At 49.5% G+C, this 23,664-nt stretch overlaps 1 protein-coding gene across 2 annotated transcripts in view; it reads right to left on the bottom strand.

Annotated features, from left to right (window-relative positions):
• LOC125756868 (uncharacterized) overlaps nt 1-21,691 on the bottom strand; it is a 62,939-nt gene extending 41,248 nt beyond the window's left edge. The window contains exon 1 of one of the 2 annotated variants that reach the window (XM_049411843.1): nt 21,456-21,691. In XM_049411843.1, the coding sequence (XP_049267800.1) occupies nt 21,456-21,462 (7 nt within the window). In that variant the 5' untranslated portion in view covers nt 21,463-21,691. Of the gene's footprint in view, nt 1-20,580; nt 20,778-21,455 lie in introns of those variants that run through there. The other variant, XM_049411842.1, reaches the window with a different exon arrangement.
• Nucleotides 21,692-23,664: the final 1,973 nt, after the last annotated feature.

Here is a 23,664-nt window from a genome sequence, read left to right as displayed (position 1 = left end):
GGATATGCGTGACGCCAGGCTCGTCGCCGCCTGACGCTGTGCCCTCACTCCGTCCTCCCACTCGCCCTGTATCTTTCCGCCTATTTTCGCACCGCCGAATGGCATTGCCCTCGGGCGTGAAACAAGCGCAACGCTGAGATCTCCGTCATAAAGCGACGTGGATTGTAGATGCGCCTTTACATGGACGGACGAAGCGAATGTCAAACGCAATAATAACAATCAGTGCGGTTTTACTTGCCAAAACCACGTTATGCTTATGAGGTGCGCCGTATATATAGTGGAGGGCTCCGGGAATTTCGACCATATGCGGTTCTTTAACGCGCACTTAAATCTATGTAAACGGGCCTCTAGCATTTGATGTCAAATTACAGTCATATGCACCCCAAGATTTTGATGACATTTTGATTGCTAGTAATGAAACGTGGTTCACTTCTTAAATCACGTTGATAAAATAGCTTCGTGACTTCGCTCTCATTAAAAAAATGCATTGAATGTACAGCGGGTCAGCTGACGTCCGTGTTAAGCACACTACGATCCGCTTACTGTTCCTCAAGACAACCGCAATACGTTCGTATTCTCTCTGCATAATCATGATCATTGTCGTCGTCGTTGTCATCTTCCAGAACCTGTTTGCGTCCACTGCAGGACGAAGGCCTCTCCCACTGATCTCAAGATTGACCTGTCCTGCACGAGACGAATCCGTTTTATGCCTGGAAATTAAGAAATTTGCAGGCACCCCACCTAACCATCTGCCTTAGTTGGTTGCGAGTCACATTCATTAGTAAAATAGGCGTATCTACCGGGGGGGGGGGGGGGGCAAGGGGGGCGCTAGCCCCCCCACTGAGAAATGTTGCACTTTCGACAGTGGTTACTGTCGGCTGCAGACTGGGAAACTAACAAGTCAGGCAAAGTTTTACTTGAACGCAGCAATAACGTAATTTTATAATAAAATTTGTCCTACGATTCTGCTGTGACGACTGTCCTCCGTGTGTCATGACCACGCACTGTAGGCTACTTGCGGTGCGGCCTACCTATTCCACGCTTGTGCGTCTTGCGCTCGAGCATTGCAGAGGAGGCTATCGCTCAGCTGGGGCTCTAACATTACAGCAATCTGTCATGATTTTATTTTGTTCTGCCGGGCCTGAAATTTAAGTAATCCGCGAAGCAAATATGGGCGGGAACCAGTAAACATTTTATAGCCCGATCAAACGCTCTCCTTTTTCAGGAAATTCAGTTTCTTTCTTTGAAAACGAATAGCATCGCCACTGTACCATATTCAAGCTGCTGTGAGTTGATGAGTGTGCAGAAGTGTGCAGTATTTTAGCTGTGCCTAGCCAGGACAGCTAAAATAGATTCCCACTTTAGTCTCCGATTAGCCTGCTTCACTTGGCTTATCATATGGTAGCCTGCAGCGATCGTGGCGGCTTGTAACAAGGCAGTGGACTCGAGCACATTGAGAAGCACAGCTTTCAAGTTTGCCCCATTACTTTATATGCCACACCAGGGAGATGATCAGCGTCCACGGTTTTCTGGACTAAGAAGGCTGCCTACCTGCAAAGGATTGTGTATGTTCCTAATAATGTTTATTTCTCTTGTAGAGAAGCCTTGGGACATGGTAATGGGTTACCCTCTCCGACGAGTGTGACGTCACGACGAGTGTGACGACGCAAAGCTCCGCCGTTTGTTGACGTCTCCTCCCATACTACGCCACTATGACCCTACGGCTCCAACGGAGGTACACACGGACGCCAGCGGTGTAGGCCTCGGCGCTGTCCTTGCGCAACGCAAACCAGGGTTCCCCGAATATGTCGTGGCATACGCAAGCCGTACGCTTACCAGAGCCGAGACCAATTACTCAGTCACGGAAAAAAAGTGCCTGGCGATCATATGGGCCCTTACAAAATTTCGACCTTATTTGTATGGTCGCCCATTTGATGTCGTCACCGACCATCATGCACTATGCTGGCTGTCGTCATTGAAGGATCCCTCAGGCCGTCTCGCCCGCTGGGCACTTCGCCTGCAGGACTACGGCATCCGCGTGCTGTACCGCAACGGACGCCAGCATGCTGACGCCGACGCCCTCTCGCGCTCTCCCTTGCCTGACGACAATGCCCCCTGCTCAGTATCTCACATAGGTGTTGCTTCGATCAGCGTTCACACCATCGCTACCGAACAGCGCAAGGATAAATGGATCACCTCGCTGATCGACTTGCTCACTGATCCGACGGCAACACCATCCACTCGCGCGTTGCGTCGTCAAGCCCACCATTTCGCCGTTCGTGACGACCTCCTGCACCGACGCAATTACAACGCCGACGGCCGCCAGTGGCTACTAGTGATACCCCGCAGTCTGCGTTCTGAAATATGCGAGGCCTTCCACTCTGACCCGCAATGCGCGCACTCTGGGGTATCCAAAACTTACCACCGCATTCGACAACGATACTTCTGGCGTGGGATGTACCGCTACGTGCAGAAGTTCGTTCGCTCCTGCCTCGATTGCCAACGCCGAAAACCTGCAACGCACGTGTCGCCAGCAGGTCTACAACCATTACCTTGCCCTAACCGTCCGTTCGGGCGCGTGGGCATCGATATGTATGGACCACTTCCTCTGACTTCGGCTGGTAACCGCTGGGCCATCGTCGCTGTTGACCATCTAACGCGATACGCCGAAACCGCCGCCCTCCCAGCGGCTACAGCACGCGATGTTGCCACCTTCCTACTACACCGATTCATACTGCGTCACGGTCCACCCCAAGAGCTTCTCAGCGATCGAGGCCGTGTCTTCTTATCGGAAGTCGTGGAAGCCATTCTGAAAGAGTGCCATGCTGTTCACCGCAAAACTACTGCTTACCACCCGCAGACGAATGGCCTAACCGAACGCTTTAACCGAACGCTCGGCGACATGCTGTCAATGTACGTCGCCGCCGATCACACCAATTGGGATGCCATTCTGCCCTTCGTCACCTACGCCTATAACACCGCCCCTCAGAGCACTACTGGTTTTTCGCCGTTCTTCTTACTGTACGGAAGGCACCCGTCGCACACCATCGACACGATACTTCCATACAAGCCGGATCCATCTGAGTGTGCGCCTATTTCTGACACAGCCAGGCTCGCTGAAGAGTGTCGCGAGCTTGCCAAGACATTTACGACGCAGGAACAAGAGCTGCAGAAGAGCATTCGCGATGGCACCACTACTTCTGAACCCACGTTCCTCCCTAAAGCGCTCGTATGGCTCTCGGTCCCTACCACTGCAAGTGGCCTTTCTTCAAAACTGCTGCCGAAATACGAAGGCCCATACCGGGTCGTCGAGCGCACATCCCCGGTCAACTACTTGATCGAACCCATCGAACCAGCTTCGGACATGCGCCGTCGAGGGCGCGACATTGTCAACGTGGAGCGCCTCAAGGCCTACTATGACCCACTCATAGTGACGAGTTGTTAGGTCGCCGGACGGCTCCCTTTTCGTACCCGGGGTAATTGTAGAGAAGCCTTGGGACATGGTAATGGGTTACCCTCTCCAGCGCCTTCTAGTGGGTCGTCCTCTTTGGTTGCTTGAAGAAGAACGCCGCTCGCGCAGGGAGTTCGTGCCTTGCCGTGACTGTCGCCATTACTCATTGTCGTTGAGTGCTGTCTATTAAACACCTTAACACTCTCTCTACCTCTTGACAGCAACGATGAGTTCACACAGAGTTGTACGCGCGCAAAAACAGCTCAACATCGTTATACTACAACTGAAAGTATCTATATTGCCACGCCCGCTTCTTCTTTTATTTTGATGTGTTCGAGTTTGACCAGCAAGGACGGTTATCAACGCTCGACGCTGGCCGCGAAGCAGTGTTCGAGAAGCTTCACGATTTTAGTAGATCGTTTTGTTAAGATTGCGCGCCGCACGCGAATGTTCCAGCTTTGTCGAGAGATAACGCCGCCACCAGCGATATTGCTGGAAAGTTCCATAGCGCCTGTATAAAAGCCGACGCGCTTGACCGCTTGTCAGTTGATCGACGGACGACGCCCTGTTCGCCGCTATCACTGTACAGCGTGTATTGCTGTAGTTCTAGTTCTCAGTTTCTCGGCCACAAGTTCGGCCAAATAAACAGTTTCATCTCAGACGTGCTGACTGTTGTCTTCGTCGACGTCACGACCACGTGACATCTGGTGGAGGTGCTGCTTCTTCCATGATCCGGACGCCCCCGCGAAGCGCTGACCCAAGCCCAAGCCACGAGGAGGACGACGGCAAAGAAAATCCGGATCGTCGAGCAAGCCGCAGGCAACAAGGTCTACCGCCAGAGCACGGGCCTCTACCTGAAAAGACCCGGCAAACAAAGATCCTGACCTCGACCACAGCGACGATGACAGACGCTGTGCCACCCGCACCGATCCTTCTCCGGACGCCCAAGAAGCCGCCAACCGTCCGCGGATCGTCGTTCGAAGACCCGGAAAGCTGGCTTGAAGCCTACGACCGAGTCGCCGTCTTTAATGCCTGGACCAGCGAAGACAAGCTACGGCATGTCTATTTCGCTTTGGAAGACACCGCTCGGACCTGGTTCGAGAACCAAGAGCGAAGCCTGACAACGTCGGACATTTTTCGCGACAGGTTCCTCACCACATTCACGAGCGTCGTCCGCAAAGAGAGGGCTGAGGCTCTGCTCGAGACCCGCGTGCAGATGCCGAACGAAAACGTGGCGCTCTTCACGGAAGAGATGACCAGGCTGTTCCGCCACGCAGACCCTACCATGCCCGAAGAGAAAAAAGTTCGCCTTCTCATGCGAGGAGTCAGGCAGGAGCTTTTCGCTGGGCTGATGCGGAACCCACCCAAGACCGTCCAAGAATTCCTCTCGGAGGCGACAACCATCGAGAAGACGCTCGATATGCGCACTAGGCAGTACAATCGCCGCGCATTCCATGACAGCGCAGCAGTTCATGCCCTCGGCTCCGACGACTTGCGCGAAACGATCCGAGCCATCGTGCGAGAGGAGCTGCGAAAGCTCGCACCTTTTGCACAGCCCGAAGTGACGTCAATTGCGGACGTTGTACGCGAGGAAATCCAACAGTCACTGGGTGTTCCTCAGCCGGCACCGCCGCAGCTGCAAGCAATGAGCTATGCTGCTGCAGCCCGACGCAACGCCCCCCCCCCCCCCCGCCTCGCCCACGTCAAGACGCCGCGCCGCCCCAGCAGTTCCGCCGCCAGGCACCACCGCCGCCACCACCGACGTCATACCGCCCGCCAGCCGGTCAGCGATACACGCCGAGGAAGACCGACGTTTGGCGCGCCCCCGACCATCATCCACTCTGCTACCACTGCGGAGAAGCCGGCCACACCTACCGCCGCTGCCACTATCGACAGATGGGACTGCGTGGGTTCGCCGTCGACGCGCCGCGTCCACAGCAGGGGGAACGACGACGTGACATCGCCGACTATCTGGCAGGAACGCAGTGGACCCCTCGAGGACCTTCCCGATCGCCGTCGCCAGGCCGCTACGCCTCTCCCCAACGCCGACCATACACTGGCCCAACCCGGGGCCGGTCACCTAGCCCGCATCCTGAAAACTAAGGGCAGCAACCGATGGAGGTGCGGTTGCTGCACGACGAAATACCGAAGACCCTCCGCCGCCGACATCGCCGCCACGACGAAGGCTTCAGGACACGACGCGAACTTCTGACGACGAAACCTCGCGGACCGAAGTAGACCTGACGACGCAACGTGGAAGCAGCGGAACAAACCGACGTAGCCGTGACCCGACGCCACGACGTAACTGCAACGCAAGACGACGAACTAGCGACCTCGACGTTCTTATCGACGGCCACAGCGTCACAGCCCTCGTCGACACCGGAGCCGACTATTCTGTCATCAGTGGACCGTTCGCCACGAAGCTGAAGAAAGTTAGGACAGCCTGGGAAGGCCCCGAAATCCGGACAACTGGAGGTCACCTCGTAACGCCGGAGGGAATCTGCATAGCGAGACTCGCCATTAACGGCCGGATTTATCCCGCGAACTTCGTGGTCCTGCCGCGTTGCTCGAGAGATGTCATCCTTGGTATGGACTTCTTAGGCCTTCATGGTGCAATCATCGACCTCAGGTCTAGGTCAATAACACTGTCCACGGAAAAGGCACTACCGCCGCACACTCCGCCAAGAAAGCACGCCTTGAATGTGCTGGAAGACCAGGTCACCATTCCCCCTCGCTCCAGCGTCATCATTTCCGTCGGCACTCAGAAATCAGCAGACCTGGAAGGCGTTGTTGAAGGCGACCAGCACCACTTGATTAACCGCAAGATTTGCGTCGCAAGAGGAGTAGCAGAGCTGCGGGCAGGGAAAGCAACCGTTATGCTCACGAATTTTAGCAATGAGTACAAGCACGTGAGCAAAGGCACGACGGTCGCCTACATCGAAGAAATCGTAGAAGCCAGCAATGCTTTCGGCCTCACCGATTCTCCCGAGCCTACTCCGACGAATAAAGCGCCGCAACCAGCTTTCGACATCAATCCCAGCCTTCAGAAGCACAAACAAGAACAGCTCATAACCCTGCTCTTGCAATACAAGGACTGCTTTTCGTCGTCGTCAAGAATTAGGCAGACTCCCGTGGCAAAACATCGCATCATAATAGAGGAAAGCGCCAGACCACTCCGTCAGAGCCCGTACAGAGTTTCGACGCGAGAACGCGAGGCCGTGAAGAAACAGGTCGACGAAATGCTACGCGACGACATCATCCAGCCGTCGAAGAGTCCGTGGGCATCCCCGGTGGTGCTAGTGAAGAAGAAGGATGGGTCTCGACGTTTTTGCGTCGATTATCGTCGCCTGAACAAAGTCACGAAGAAGGACGTGTATCCCCTTCCCCGGATAGACGACACCCTGGATCGATTACACAACGCAAAGTACTTTTCGTCGATGGACCTCAAGACCGGTTACTGGCAAATAGAAGTCGACGAGAGAGACCGAGAAAAGACTGCTTTTATAACAGCAGACGGCCTGTTCGAGTTCAAGGTCATGCCCTTTGGTCTTTGCTCGGCACCTGCGACCTTTCAACGGGTTATGGATACAGTACTGGCCGGCTTGAAGTGGCAGACGTGCCTCGTGTACTTGGACGACGTCGTTGTGTTTTCCTCAAACTTCGACGAACACCTTCGGCGCCTAGAAGTTGTACTTCAAGCAATCAAGACCTCCGGACTCACCTTGAAGCCTGAAAAGTGCCGCTTCGCGTACGAGGAGCTCTTGTTCTCGGGTCACGTGATCAGCAAGGATGGTGTTCGCCCGGACCCGCGGAAAACAGCTGCCATCGCTGACTTCCCGACGCCCACCGACAAGAAGGCCGTACGCCGTTTTCTCGGCTTGTGCGCCTATTACAGACGTTTCGTCAAGGAATTTTCACGGATCGCCGAGCCACTGACGCAACTCACGAAGGCCGACGTCGAATTCAGGTGGGAAACGTCGCAAGTTCAAGCATTTTAAGAATTGAAACGACGCCTGCAGACGCCTCCCATACTTGCGCATTTCGACGAATGCGCCGATACGGAAATCCACACCGACGCAAGCAGCGTAGGACTCGGCGCCGTCCTTGTGCAAAAGAACGACGGATTCGAAAGGGTCATCAGTTATGCTAGCCGGTCGCTATCAAAGGCAGAAATCAACTACTCCACAGCAGAAAAGGAGTGCCTGGCCATCATCTTGGCTACATCGTAGTTTCGCCCCTACCTCTACGGCCGGCCCTTCAGAGTTGTGAGCGACCACCACGCCTTGTGTTGGCTAGCTAACTTGAAGGACCCTTCAGGTCGCCTCGCACGGTGGAGCCTACGACTTCAAGAATTTGACATAACCGTCGTTTACAAGTCCGGAAGAAAACACTCCGACGCTGACTACCTGTCCCGCGCCCCCGTCGACCCACCGCCGCAGGACGACATGGAGGATGACTGCTTCTTGGGAACCATAAGCGCCGAAGACTTCGCCGAACGACAGCGAACGGACCCAGAACTCAGGGGCCTTGTGGAATACCTCGAGGGCAGGACCACCGTTGTTCCCAAGGTATTCACGCGAGGACTGACGTCGTTTTTCTTGCGCAACGGTGTTCTCCTTAACAAGAACTTCTCGCCGCTTCGAGCCGATTCCCTTCTCGTAGTGCCCTCGACATTGCGACCAGAGGTCCTCCAGGCTCTGCATGACGACCCGACGTCTGGACACCTGGGTGTTTCTCGCACGCTCGCAAGAATACAGGAAAAGTACTACTGGCCGCGCCTTGTCGCCGACGTAACTCGCTACGTCAAGACCTGCCGGGACTGTCAGCGACGCAAGACACCGCCGACTAGGCCAACCGGACTTCTGCAGCCTATCGAGCCACCTCGACGGCCGTTCCAGCAAATCAGGATGGACTTACTGGGGCCGTTCCCAACGTCCAATACCGGAAACAAATGGATCATCGTAGCTACCGACTACCTCACCCGCTACGCCGAGACAAGGGCCCTACCCAGAGGCAGTGCCGCCGAGGTAGCGAAGTTCTTCGTTGAGAACATCCTCCTGCGTCATGGCGCCCCAGAGGTCCTCATCACCGACAGAGGTACGGCGTTTACTGCTGACCTAACTCAGGCAATATTGAGATACAGCCAAACAAGCCACCACCGGACCACAGCGTACCACCCACAGACCAATGGCCTCACCGAGCGGCTAAATAAGACCATCGCCGACATGCTGGCCATGTATGTCGACGTCGAACACAAGACGTGGGATGCCATCCTTCCGTATGTGACCTTCGCATACAACACGGCCATGCAAGAAACGACGCAAATGACGCCGTACAAGCTGGTCTACGGAAGGAGCCCGGCAACGACGCTCGACGCAATGCTACCAACCGCCACCGACGAAGACGATCTCGAAGTTGCCGCCTATTTGCAACGCGCCGAAGAAGCGCGACAGCTCGCCCGCCTGCGCATCAAGAACCAGCAGAGGGTCGACAGCCGTCACTATAATCTTCGACGACGCCACATGGAGTACCAACCCGGTGACCGTGTGTGGGTCTGGACGCCGATACGCCGACGTGGGCTCAGTGAAAAACTTCTTCGGCGATACTTCGGCCCATACAAGGTGCTTCGACGTCACGGCGCTCTTGACTACGAGGTCGTCCCGGACGGCATTACGAACTCCCAGCGACGCCGCGCACGACCTGAAGTCGTCCATGTCGTGCGCCTTAAGCCGTTTTTAGCGCGTAAGCGAACCTGGGGACTCTACTTTTTCCTTTTGTAATTTATTTGTGTATGCACTTGTTTTTTTTTCCTTTCCATGTTCTATTGCAAGCATCGGGACGATGCTTTTTCAGAGGGGGGCAATGCCACGCCCGCTTCTTCTTTTATTTTGATGTGTTCGAGTTTGACCAGCAGGGACGGTTATCAACGCTCGACGCTGGCCGAGAAGCAGTGTTCGAGAAGCTTCACGATTTTAGTAGATCGTTTTGTTAAGATTGCGCGCCGCACGCGAATGTTCCAGCTTTGTCGAGAGATAACGCCGCCACCAGCGATATTGCTGGAAAGTTCCGTAGCGCCTGTATAAAAGCCGACGCGCTTGACCGCTTGTCAGTTGATCGACGGACGACGCCCTGTTCGCCGCTATCATTGTACAGCGTGTATTGCTGTAGTTCTAGTTCTCAATTTCTCGGCCACAAGTTCGGCCAAATAAACAGTTTCATCTCAGACGTGCTGACTGTTGTCTTCGTCGACGTCACGACCACGTGACAATATACACATATGAATCCATCTCGCCCGCTGCTATAAGCAGCCGCTGCCAATGTGATTGGCGGGCAGCCTTCTTAAATTACGTGCAGAAAGAGACACTGTCTGGCTTTTCCGAAAAAAAAAAATGAGTCATTGTTCAGCAGAGTAATGTGCTGCTTATTGTGCACACTTCATTTTAACGCCGCGAGTTTTAGCAGACTTGTGACGTCGCGTAACAAGGAGGCGATTTTATGGCACATTGAAAATTTTTGACGAATAGCGAAGAACCAATGACAAACAATACGCCGTATTGAAAATAGTTCATTATTATTATTTTTCTTGCGCAGTCATGCGTACGCGGTAATTACGCAGGGGATCACTTACGCGTAATTTGTTGCGTCGTTTTACGAGCAAGTGCTGTGAACATGACCCAGAAAGTTTCGACCAGTCATTAACAGCTAACGACCTATACGGAAGGAAACAATGAGGGGTAGTTTAATGTTATATTCGTCCACATTTTTCAAGGAAAATTTGAGCTTACACAGTTTACGTAGGCTATATTTACTTGGAGGAACCGGAGGGGAGGAGTACAGGGCCACTTCACCGCTTTTTCGTACCCCCCCCCCCCCCCCCCAAGCTGGGAAAAGTAGGAGGGCAAGGAGCGACACCTAGTATAGAAATTCGTAGTCATTTATAATCTTATAACTATACACAACCAGCTCAATGTGGTCTGCTTAAGTATTAATCGACTGAACTTGGTCTTCTTCTTAAGAAAGATTTTATATTAGAGGGCTCTAACAGTAAATAAATTGGCACTCGGCTTATCCTGAAGACTTCTGCGAACTACCTTGCTTTGTCAGTCACATGTTTTATGTAATAAGCGAGAAATTAAGGTGCTAGAGTCATAGCAGGTTCTTCATACTCATCGTATCTACAACGCCAAACTAAGACTGGGAAGCTTGCTGATGCAATGCCCAGATGATCAGGTTAAATTTGGGTGTACTTTTTAAACTTCACGGTAATATTTCCAAAATGTTATTAAACACTGCTGTGTTGTCGCGGTATAGGGCGGCCCAGCCTGCACAATCTGTTTGTGCAGATTCTGCCTTGATTTAAAACAGACAGCTTTGAAAAGCAAGTCATCTGATCAGCTCTATGAATATAAAAAAATCACCTCAATCCATATATATATATATATATATATATATATATATGTGTGTGTGTGTGTGTGTGTGTGTGTGTGTGTGGCGGACAGACTGAGCGACGCCAGCCCCCCACTCGCAAACGAGTTGGTACGCCACTGATTGGTACCAATTCCGTCGCTCTAACTGACCATGGGCTATCTCTATAATTTTTTTAATTACGCTAGTCTCTCAGGGCTCTTAATAAAGTTTGACCAGACCAACCAACCAGTTATTAGATGTGACGATATAACTACCCGCCGCTGTGATCGAGCAGAGTCGGCACCTAGCGGCGAGCGGACAAAACCCCCTGGTGTGGACGGATCCTTGCGTCGTCTGCTAACCAACCACACCGTGTTCGCATGTGTGCATACATCACGCACGTCCTCAGAGGACAGCTTATTCCGTTGTGCTAGCACAGTATCAAATACTTGTACGTATGCCTACACGATATACGCAAGGATTTCGCCTTCCGAGGCTTGTATGGACTCTAATAAGTGAGTGCATGCACGTGTCGGTATGGCGCTACGTCTAACCATTGTACCGTCCATTCGCCAAAATCATTTCAATGTGGGTGCCACTTCGTCGTTCAAGCACATCACATAGTACATTTGACGTCGTTCTGAACGCAAGAACTAAACGTCGATGTGTGAATGTAGAATGTTTGCGACAACGTCTCGTAAAGTGCTGGTGATTTCAAAATCCTTGTGATACTGCAAAGCATGAACTAGCGTCTGCAGAGGCCGGTTAGCGGTATGAAAGACCTCAAGCCACGCATTTATATAGCGGTACACGTATTCATGCAAAAAGAAAAGTAGAGCGCACAAAGTTCTACTTCATCTAATTACGCAGAAACACGGGCTCTCTTTCTTTTGTAGCCGCTAGAGCAAGAAGTAAATTGGCTCAGTCGCGCAACACTATTTATATTGTGGTATAGGCAGAACACAAGCTAAACACGTACCAATAAAGCGAGAAAAAACATCGAACACAGTGCAAAACACGACTGTGACCGAAGGCCAGTACCCCTTTGATTTGCAGATTGCGCTTCTCTCACACGTAATAGAAACGTTAGGCCGGCTTCGTACATTAACGGGGAACTGGAGGGCGTATAGATCACCATGAGGCTGCAGTCAACGCACTTTATTCACCGACAATCGACTCAAACCGCCTACGGCGAAGCGCCGCTGCGTACATTCGTATACGCGCCGCCGACCGCCTATCCACACTAATGCAGCGACGGTGCTGCCACCTATAACCCGATCTCGCGGCGAATAGCGTCGCGTCGCCGACAACGAGGTTGCGGCTTCAGTTCTCGACTTCAGCGGCCGCATTTCTATGTGAGTGAAATACAAAAGTGCTCGCGTACCATGCTTTAAGTATCCAAAGCCCTCCACTAAGGCGGCGCTCATAGCCCACTGCGCAGCTTCGAAATGCTGAGCCCCACAATGAATTTATAATGTGACGAATGTCTAATTACTTCCCTCTGTCTCTCTATCTTTCTCTCTTTCTCTCACACGCGCGAACACACACACACACACACACACACACAAGATCATGCGCCCGCATAATGTGACAAACCATATTCATGATAATCATCATCATCAGCAGCAGCAGTTGCAGCCTATCTTATGTCTACAGCAGGACGAAGACCTCTCTCAGTAATATCCAACGTACCCTGTCCTGCTCGAGCTGATTCCTTTTTACGTCACTACGTTTCTTAATTTCGTCGCCCCACCTAGCCATTTGCCGTCCTCGGCCGTGCTTCCCATCTCTTGGTATCCCATCCGACGCTCTAACTGACCATCGGTTATCTATCCTTCTTATGAAGTGACCTGCCCAGGTACATATTTTCCTCCTAATATTTGCTAGGATATCGGCTACCCGTGTTTGATCTGTGATCCACTCTGCTGTCTTCCTATAACTCCTATCTGTTAGAGTCACGCCCATCCTTTTTCGTTCCATTGCACGCTGGGTGGTTCTTAGCTTCGTCTCGAGTTTCGTTATTCTCCAGGCTTCTGCTCCTTATGTTAGAACTGGCAAAATGCAATTGTTGTACACCTTCGCTTCAGTGGCAGTGGTAAGTTACCGGTCAGGAGTTGAGAATGCCTACCGTATGCGCACCAACCCATCCTTATTCTTCGGTGGATTTCCTTTACGTGAGAAGGCTCAATCTCAGCCTCATGAGTCAAGAAAGTTTCGAGATTAATATTTGGCCTAGATAGCCGTACTGTTCTACTGATTCAAGGGTCCGGTTGTCTATCACGAATTGTCGCTCTGTCGCCGGACCACCTTTGTCTCCTGAATATTAATCTTCAACCCTACTTCGATGCTTTCTCGGCTGAATTATTCAATCATTTTTTTTTTGTAATTCGTCGCCGTCGTTGCTGAAGAGTACGATGTCGTCTGCTAACCGTAAATTGTAAGATATTCTCCGTTAACCTTTATTCATATTTCTTCCCAATCTATTCATTTAAATACTTATTCTAGACAAGCAGTTATTAACAATAAAGAGTTTGCATCTTCTTGGCGGACCCCTCTCTCGATCGGTATTTTTCTGCTTTTCTTAGGGGTATTATGTGCTCGTGAACACCGCCAGGTTGAGAGATCCCATACTGACTGCATATGCAAACGTAAGACCCCGTCTGAGGTCCTGCAACGGTCGCTGTTGAGATATTTTCGAAGGCTCCTGCTGCCATCGACGGCAGATAGTAGGTTTATGTATTGTCGAGCTCAAGCTAATCTGCGCTTGTGACCCTTGACAATGGCAACTGTTGTCCATAGGAAATTCTGTGTCATTGACTGAGTGGCTGTCTGCAACACTTTACCTTTAGGAGATATGTCGTTTTAACGCGATAGCGTTAGAGAGCTCGTATCGCAGAAATAGCGCCGTCGGCGTCGGCGCCGTTGGTTGTGAGCGAAAAATCATCATCTCGTCCGTGACCAAAAGATCGAAACAGCTGCAAATAAAATAAATAATAAAAATGTTGGGTCCGAGTGAGAATCGAACCCAGGCCGTCTGCGTGGCAAGCAGGTGTTCTACCACACAGCCACGTCTCTGCTTGGAGCTGCACTAGAAGCAACTTTCATGCTTCCCAAAAATACGCGTCCTGTATACAGGTGTCACAGTACGAGATGTAATATCGCAGTAATATTGCGTGGTACAAGCATACATTGCCATCGGGAGTCACACCACGTCAATATGATAACGACTTGGTGGTTTAAAGACAGCTACCCATTACAAAAGGCACACACATCACTGCGCGTATTCCCTTAAGACCACGTAGTGGGTGCGTCGCAACTTCCAAAAAGTTTCTCGCGCATAATTGCTCCTGATTTAAAGCATGTTACCGATTACATAAGGCACGCACCTTAGTCCGCGCATTCTGTTAAACACTCGTAGTGTTCGAAGTACGCGCTAGAAGCAGGATATCGTTATCGCGTTCAACTCTTAAAGGCGAAGCTTAAGCGTCCCCCAATTTTTTTGTTGTTGTTTTTTTTTTTCATTCCGCACTCATTGCAACTCCAGTAATTAAACCCACAGTCTCGCATCCGGAAGTAGAATACCATTTCCTCCGATTCAAAAGCAATGCCAACAAGGCTGTGCCGCCGAAACGTGATGTAGTACACGCAGTTCAAGAATTATTGGAGGCGCGTGATCAATGTAACCATTTTTCTCCCTAGAAGCCGGGCCCAATTCCACAAGATAACTTAATCTGAACGTCGTTTGGTCAGTTGGATTGTTTCTTCGGCTCTGCGGCTTAATGGTGCATATCCGCCCTTTAATTATTAGCGTATCTGCATAAGTACCTGTATCGTCCGCGGTATGAAGGTCAAAGCGTATTCTATAAACGAGGGATAATTACTGACAGAGAAATACGTGAGTAGATATACGTGAGTAGGAAATGATATACGTGATATACGTGAGTAGGAAAAGAACAATAAAAAATTTGGATCTTACAGCCAAGAATCAGAATAAGAATCAGAAATGGTTTTATTTAGTCATCGAATCAATTACAAAATTTGTGTATACAGAATTAGGTCCCATAGTCAGAGACTATGGGACCTCCTTCTGTATACACAAGGCTGTGAGTGTGACGAAATAAGAACGTCAGTGGGCTTCACAAACTGCGGCAGTGCATAAATTGCCTCTCTTTCTTTCTTTTCCTTTCTTTCTTTCTTCCTTTCTTTCTTTCTTTCTTTCCTACTTTCTTTCTTTCTCTCTCTCTCTCTCTTTCTTTCTTTTCCTTTCTTTCTTTTTTTTCCTTCTTTCCCGCTAGCAATGAATACACACAGCCCGCAGGGTTAGCTCTCTTGAAACTTTCTGCAGTCCAGCCCGTGTGGCGATATCTATATTAAATTTAAAGGTCACCTTGCTACCCGCCAATCGGCAAATTTTGCTCAACTGAACAAAGCAGGCAAAAAAAAAAAAACACTGCGCAAGACGCTCGGCTTATCATTTCCGTGCTTTAAGTGCCGTTTTTTATTTACTGGTTTTTCGCACTCAGCGAGACCTGAGCGTGACCTACTCCTCAAGATAACCTTTGGGGTTCGGGAACCAGAAAGATCGACAGTCACCATACGCAGGCTGTCCATTAATTATATGCTACAATATTTCAAAAAAAGGGGAATGAACCTGCGTGAGGAAAGCAAAGGACGTATCGTTCGCAGTGTATTGGACGAAGCGCCATGTAATTTTTTTGTTAATAACCTTTAATTGCTAAATATAATTAATTTTATAGCTAGACAAATACTGTCGTAATTGATCTATAATATTTCGGAGAAAATTACGAGGGACGTCGGACCGCTATGTCCCAGCAACATACTGATTGCTTGTTAATTTCTCCAGCCACCAAAGAAAACCGGCGATGTAAAAGAAAAAATAACGTGACTATGCTTCTACGCTCACCAGAAAGCAGCGCTCTCAAGCAGGCTCACTTGAAACAACCGCTTTGTCTTTCACGTGCCACCCGAGAAAGCGCGTCACATTGATTTTGTTATGGAAAGAGTGGCTGGGGGTCGGGGTTTTATACATATTCCTACCGCTTCATTTTATCTATTATTTCGCTGGCTGATTACAATATCAACGCGGTCTTAGGCGAAAGGCACCGCGGTGAAAAAGATACTTATATGTGCGCATTCTTGATAGACGGACACAACAGCTATCGGCACCCGTCCCATAGCAGCTCACTCGAAAAATTCTTTATTTGCCCCTTAATTTCTGAGCTTCTTCCAGTGTGTCTGTTTGAGGGCGCTATATTTTCTGGCACGCGTGGAAGTGTAATCATGCGGTATTTTTCATGTTTCGCGGGCCTTCCTTTTCGGCCGAAAATGTATTTGCACACAGTTGGTTTGTTGCTCAAAACACCGCGTTTGAATGTTGCTTGTAATTTTAATTGGGGCATCGACAATTAGGAGGGTGATTACTGAGTAAGAAATTTTATTATGTTGAACTGATCGAATATCATCGACAAAATTCTTAGCGCCTGCTTCATTCGACTGTTGACAATATGCGATTGGTCTTTCTCGCGTAAATTGATGACCTTTCTTTTTTCTTAATTGTGTGGCCTGACAGTTGTGCCACCCTGTATAAACGTGCAGTGACATGTCTCTCTCATTGCGAGATTAAGTGAAATATATGAACAGATAATAGACATAACGCTTGCGTCCACACGTAAACGCGCAAGAAATATGTAAAGAGGGAAAAGGGCAAGCGCTTGACAACCACTTCATTTGTTTATTCGGTGAAGAGTGCGTGTGTGAGTGTGTTAAACATATATAATGATAAGCATATATGCACAGAATAGTGCACGAATACTTCAGCGTTTATAAATACTTCTAATGGTTGCATCCGAAATGGCCACTGGTTCATTCATATTAATTTTGTGTCGTCCGGTAAACAATAAACATCGACGAAGCATTTCTTAGCGGCGCTTTTCCTTGATGCGAAAGGAAATTATGATAATGCAGCCCAGATGCCCGTTGCGGAGCCATTCTTGACACACCTTCGACTCGAAAGAGCCAGCAGGCGTCCTACACTAATGTCGAATGCTTCGTTTTGCAAGAAACCCGATTTTAATTGTGATGGTTAGTTAGAGCTCCCTTTAAAACTGTTACTTCGCTCCCCTGAGGAAAGATAACATTTCTGTAACGCATAAGTTTGAATCAGTGCTCGAAGAAGAGCGAAAAATAGCCCATAGCGTTGCACGCTTTGGTTCTAAAGAACAATCGTAATGGTATTGCTCCTCTGTAGCCATCCCGTGTTGGTCAACAAAAGCTGGACCAAACTGCGAGGCTCACAGAACGCGCAAGCCCAAGCTCTTTTGACGTGTCTCGGACCTCAACCGTCGCTTCTTCGACAGCTGCAGAAAATAGCCTTTCCCATACGTATACTACAGAGTGGGCGCATGAACACACTCCTACATTTAACATTAAGTGCGTGTTCCAGATCAAAATTTTGCAAATAGCTAGCCAGCCAGCGCGGGGGCTAAAGCTGCACTTTATGAACGTATAACCACTCTCCGTACTTCCCTTTTGTAGGTGTTTGTCTGGATGCCATGTCTATGAACAACAACATGGAACACTCTTGGAGGACTACCTGTTGGCCTCAACAACGCCTTAGGCATCCCTCTTTCCTCGAGTGCATGGGTTTAACGGCAATCTCAAGCGCACACAACTCTCTAAAAGGCAATCTTTTGTAATCTGTAGGCGTGTTGTCGACTGAGGCTAATTTGACTGTTTTTTTCTTCACCTTCACAAGATTCTGTGTCCCGGGTAGCGTGCTTCAGTGTTCGCACTATCATCGGTATACTGTTAGTAGCAGGCCTAGATATAAATATTCGTGCGCAAATTCAGTGCCATCATTGGGTAATCTCAAATGTAGACTTCCTTAAAATTCTCAACGATCCGCACTGAAGTATCTCAAAATGGGCCCATTTTTAAGGCTTTCTTACATGGCCCCACCTCCAAGATGAGCAGAAAAAAGGGAGCGTAACAAATATTTTCGGCCACATTTTCACTGTGGCGGAATACAGGAAAAGTAAAAATGACAATGAGAAGAAAGAACACTAAATTTTGATTTATTTCTGGGCATTCACGGGCCAAAACAACAATTTTGATAGCTCGTCGTAGGGGAGCACTCTGAATTAATTTTGACTAGCTGGGTTTTTTTTTTTTTTAACGGACTCCTTAATCTAGGTACACGGGTGTTTGCATTTCACGCCTATAGAAATGCGGCCGTCGTGGCCGCGAATCGAACCCGCGCCTCATGTTTTCCAGAACAGCATTCCAACCGCTAAACTACCATGGCGCATGACGGAAAGAAAGTCCAGTGTAATTAGATTTATAAGGACGTCTAGAACCTTCGGCGCGCAAAATTATACTCAGTGTCACCACTTACGCCGTAGCCAATGCTGCGTTTCTTTGCTAAACTATACGCTGCGCGTATAAACCCGCGTTTAGGGGTCCGTTAGTGCGTGCGTGTGCACGTGTTCGACTTACAAGCAGAACCGATCGAAAACGACCAAACAATCGAAAGAAGAAAATGCACCGGTGACATTAGTGCTGGGTCAGTTTGGAGATGCAGTTATAAAGGAAAATCGAAAATGGCAGACGTGCCTCGTATAACCCCCGATTCTTATCAAAGCACAGATGTGACTAAGACTTACAGCGACTCGCCTCGTACGCTTGACATTTGAGGCGCTCCTGTTGACGGGCAAAGGTATTCGCGGTTCAGGAATTTAGAGCGGAACATAAAGGCTCGACTCTGATTGAAACGCATGTGCGTAAGCCAGGGTAATGAAGGAAGCTCAACCAAGTGATAGCTTTCGGATTGTTATAGATTACGCACCGAGGTCAGCAAAACAGGTTTAAAACAGGGTACGTTTAGGGAAATAGATAAAATGCTACAGTAGCATACCATGAACAGAATGCTACACTTGAACTTAAAACCCCGCTTGTTTATGTAATGTACAGGAACTGGCAAAGCCATGTCGCAGGATTTGACGAGTGGCGTTCAGCACCGCTCACAAGCACCGCGTTTCTCCAAGAACACAGACGAAGGCATGCCCAACCTTATTCTTCATTGAGGTTCACAGGCAACGTACAATGATGGCGTGATAGAAACCATCGTATACTGTTTGCTACCACGCCGTCTAGACGCCCGCAATATGCGGCATCGCAATGCCACGCTAAACCCTCCTGCACATAATACCAAAGCGTTATTGTCCATTCTAAATCATTCAATGTACCATCACAGAAGGTTTCTTTTCTTGTTTTTCTTTCTTTCTTTTCTCAGATTTGTGCACATAGATATCGGGAACGGTACCTCTCTTCCCCAAGCTCACGCACCATGCTGGTACGTGCGAAAAGCGCAAAAAGGTAAAGTGAGTCATACTTAGCGTATACACTCAATGTTTTGTCATTGAGTGTATACCCTGTCATTATTGTTCATCCGTCGTGATAACAGACCGGATCCTCAGTAATGGAGTTTACGAAGGTGCGAGATCAAATTTTGCCATAACGATAACAAATGCGAACAGCAAGCGATGGCTTGAATCAATGTATTCACATTCCCCCACCGGCGCGAGACGCGACAACTCCTTTGTCGTTTTGGCTACAAGTGAAACTAACGCTCTGTGTAACAATGCGGTCGGAGGGGTTAAGCAAGCATGCGCTCTAATGAATACGGGAACGAGTTGCTACAACTGCTAAATAGTGCAGCTGTTATTATGAAGGGGTTGTGACGTCGTTTCCATCACTCCGCTATACAATCGCACTGAATGGCGATTAAAAAGCAAGTCTGGTGCTAATCCAAACAAGACGTAAAAGTTCAGGGGAAGACGGAGGCTGGAAGTTATGAAAAATCGTTGAGCAGGATGTGCCGCCGGAGTCAAAGTGGGCTGCCTTACGAAGACAAGTTCACTTGTCGAAACGTTAGCTCCAGCGACATTCCCTACTGTTCGACGATCTCCCATCGCTTCAAGCCTGTTGCTGTAACGATTAAGTAAAGAACAGCCTATGTAGCAATCATATGCATCACCAAACATCCGAAAAAAGTTTACTGGGTTAAAATTAAGTGCGAAGTGTGTTTGTTTCTCGCGCATGTGGAATACCTTTTTTGTTTTTAGAGCACGGGTAGTTTCTATTTTTTCTGTTGACAGCTTTTTTGTTTGCATTCGTACGTCTTGGAATATTTTGTTGTCATCACCGACGCACGCATGCATGCACGCACGTCGTCGCGCGCGCACGCTCACACCAACCTTCGCGCACAAGCACGCACGCACGTATCCACTGAAGAACCACAGCGCGCACATTGTTCTCCTTTTTTTCTGCAACTTTACTTTTTAGCAGCTTTACATTCTGGCAGCGGTCACTGCTCCAAAAGCAGTTTTGCTTAGAAAACGGATCCCAGAGAAACAGACGTGTTTACATCGAAAGATGACGTACGGGGCAGCAGTTTCAAGACCACTCCGTATTTTGACCAGCTATAAAACACGCGCGCCTTGCGCACCAGAATACAAAAACAGAAAGTGGTCAAGAGAGCACAATGAAGGCTTTAAACGACGCAACGATCTTCTGATAACAACTCTGTGCGAAAAAAAAAATAAAAGATATCGTTACTTATTAGCATAACGCATTCGATGGCGAGAGCGGCGCTGCAGCTGCAACACCAACGCATGTCAGATGAGGTGAAAGCGAGTACGTACGTGAATGGTCGACGTCGTTCATCGCGGCGCGCGGTTTGAGGCGACGCACCTCGCTCTGAGCAGCGCCGGCGCGACGCGGCTCCTTTTCTCACAATGCATGACTAATAGTTCGCGCTGGGCGCCCGCTGCTGGCTTGCACGTTCGACAGCTCGCCCCTGCCACACACCGCGCGATAAACGAGTTCCGCGCATAGCCAAAAAGTAAAACAAAATGAAAGAACATCATTGCCCATCGAAGACTGCGGCTTCTCGACACGCTAGAGACAAAAGCGGAAGTGGGGAGCGCTAGTTTCCTATTCTGACGCACCCGCTGTCAGTCCATTTTACTTCACCGGTAACATCCCATGTTTGCTGCTGAGACTAAAGACAGTGTTATTGGAAAGAAAGCTTGCTCAGAGACGACGACGTTTGCATCTTTCTATCTCTCTCTTTTGTCTCTAGAACAATGTTTATTATTAATTAGAAAAAAGATTGCCTAACGTTCCACTCCTACAATGTCTCTACGAAGTAATCCTTGTTTCGACTTCAGTTGTAGTGCACAGCTGAAGTCAAAACAAGGATTACCTTGCCCTGAATGTGCTCTATCCATTCTAGAATTGACAAGGCGCCGTCCCTTATCTCGTACGCGTAGCATCTACAACAGCACGGACCTTTCGACACGGAAGTGGGGATGCGAAAACAACCGCCACCACCGGGACTGAGACAATACTGCGCCTGCGTGCTTTTTCCAGAGCGGATGATAGAGCGAAGGGGGGCGGAGGGCGGGGGCGGGGGGGAGTACGTACTTGTGATGATAACACGGTGCACGGACTCCAATCTACCAAAAACCCTGCGGAATAAAGCGGGGGAGAAAACGAAATAAAAAAAAAAACTCACCGAACATGTGAAGCGCGAGAAATGTCGACGAAAGGCAGGGAAAAGGAAAAGGAAAAGTGACGGCTGGATGACGCGGTGCAGGTGCAAACGCGCCCCTTGCGCGTTGCTTCACACGAGCTGCGGTGACATCACGTTCGGTTCGGCCAGAGCGGGCGGCCAGAGCGCGACACTGGAAACAGAAACCGCGCGCACCCGACCACGAAGTCCGCGCTCTCGCGAACGGGGAGCGCGCACGAGTGTGCCGCCGACACCGCCCACTTGTTTGGTTCCCCAAGGACTGCGCCACGCGGCCCCTGCTCTCCGAAGGTCCCGAGAGAACAAGACCGGGCCTTATCGGCGATGCCTTCACTGTTCTCGTATTTATTTCACGCAAGGGTTGCTTTACATTCAGTAGGCGCCCCTGGTCATATATTTCCGCAACGCAGTGGACAACATGTTGCTTCCTCCGCCGATAAAAAAGCGATCGACTGGGGCCTCCGCAACTTCCCTTGCCCGCGAAACGAAAGGGCTGGCGTCTTTAGCGCATCTCCCCCCGAACGAGGCTGCCACCGGCGGCGATCGGTGGAACTGATGTCCGGACTCATGACCGTTGACTCCAGACCCGAGCGAGTTGCTCGGCGCGTTTTTGCCAACCCAGATGGGAGAAAGGAAGGGCACAGAGTTTGACGACCTGACGGGGGAGCCGCGGTTGCAGAGGGGTGCACGACTGAGGTATACCCGCCCGGCGAGCCAAGACTCGCAATAGATCCCGTGCAGAATTTCAGATGTTGAGGAAACAATGACTTACAGAGGTGGATGTGTTATAATTGCTTCTAACTAGAGAATATTGTGCTGCCAAAATAAGAACCCAGAACCATATGTGCCAGACTTTTAACATGCGCGCCTGCAGACCGTTTGGCCCGCGGAGAGGTCGTGTGGTGCTTGCAGTGCAAGACTGCGACAACACAAATAGTTTGTTTTTTGTTTTGTTTTTTTAGCGTTGACATGTTAAGCTGTGCTGCGGTGATCGTACGCGTAACACCTTACTACGTTAATTGACTTGGGTAAATAATTAGGTTAAACCCAACCTGATTAGCTTTTCACGTTCAGTTTAGCGAATTTCATGAAGAATGTGCATTGACTGCTGCTCTGGAAATTCGCAGCACATTGCCAGTTGATTTGTGCAATGTAAGAATTTACTGCCTGGAGGAGTGGAACGGATACTCTACTTCGATTGTGCCATTAGCAAAACTACCTCTTCTAGGCGCCTCCGGCACACTATTAAACTGGCGTAAGTTTAATCCTTCGAACAAAATTGAGTTCTGAGACATGCAAGAAGACATTGGAGAGTGTGGGGCGCTAAGCGTTACCATCTGAATTTGTGTGCTTTTTCTGTTGTTCATTAGGTCGTACAAAGCTGGAAGAAACGTACGACACCAAAGAGCCGAGTGCACCCGTCACAAATACAAGAAATATTAGGAAAGAAAAGGCGCAAAACAAAACAAGGGAAGCATAGGTAGATTCAATGCACGTATTGGAATCTGCCAAGCAAAGTTTTAATGAAGCGGTTAATTCAATGTTTTACACCTAACGGCGATACATACAATTAGGTTGATTTCATCCTACATATCCAATGCCTTATGTTTATTCAGCGCAAACGTCACACCAGACTTGTACAAGATACTTCAAAAATTTTAAGATAAGTTACTGAGCATTGCAAGAAATAAGTATTTCGGTGTATAGATTAGTTGCTTTTTTAAGCTGCTCTTCCGAGATCTTGGCTTGTTTTTCTTGAAAGCACGACCTCCAACGCTAAAAAGGCGCTCCATTGATGCGCCAGAAGGGACGGCTGCATTATACCGCTCAAGAACACTGAAGAAGCGCGGGTTATTTTAAAATAGCTGTTGATTTCCTTGTCTCGTTTTCTCAAAGGTATACGGATAGGCTGCCGCCGCCTCGTCGCCTTTCAACCAGTCTGGAAAGCTCGCAGCGGCACTGTAGTTTTATAGTTCACTGTTGTATTGACTTTAGTTGGCGGGTTGTTTGCGCCAACTAAAGTCGACAGGGCAGCCTCATCTGACATGAGTTGGCTGGCCAATGCACTCTTAAAGGGAAGAGTGTCCCACCACAGTCAAGCGGAGAGCTGCAAAAACTATCACACAGTTTGTCTCGCTGCAGCGGACTCGTCTGCTTGTGCCGCGGATCCAGTTTCCTTTCTGAGTCGCTTTAA

Source organism: Rhipicephalus sanguineus, chromosome 1 (genome assembly GCF_013339695.2).
Source record: "Rhipicephalus sanguineus isolate Rsan-2018 chromosome 1, BIME_Rsan_1.4, whole genome shotgun sequence".
NCBI lineage: Eukaryota > Metazoa > Arthropoda > Arachnida > Ixodida > Ixodidae > Rhipicephalus > Rhipicephalus sanguineus.
The sequence above is the reverse complement of the archived record's forward strand: the minus strand, read 5'-3'. Positions and strand labels throughout refer to the sequence as shown.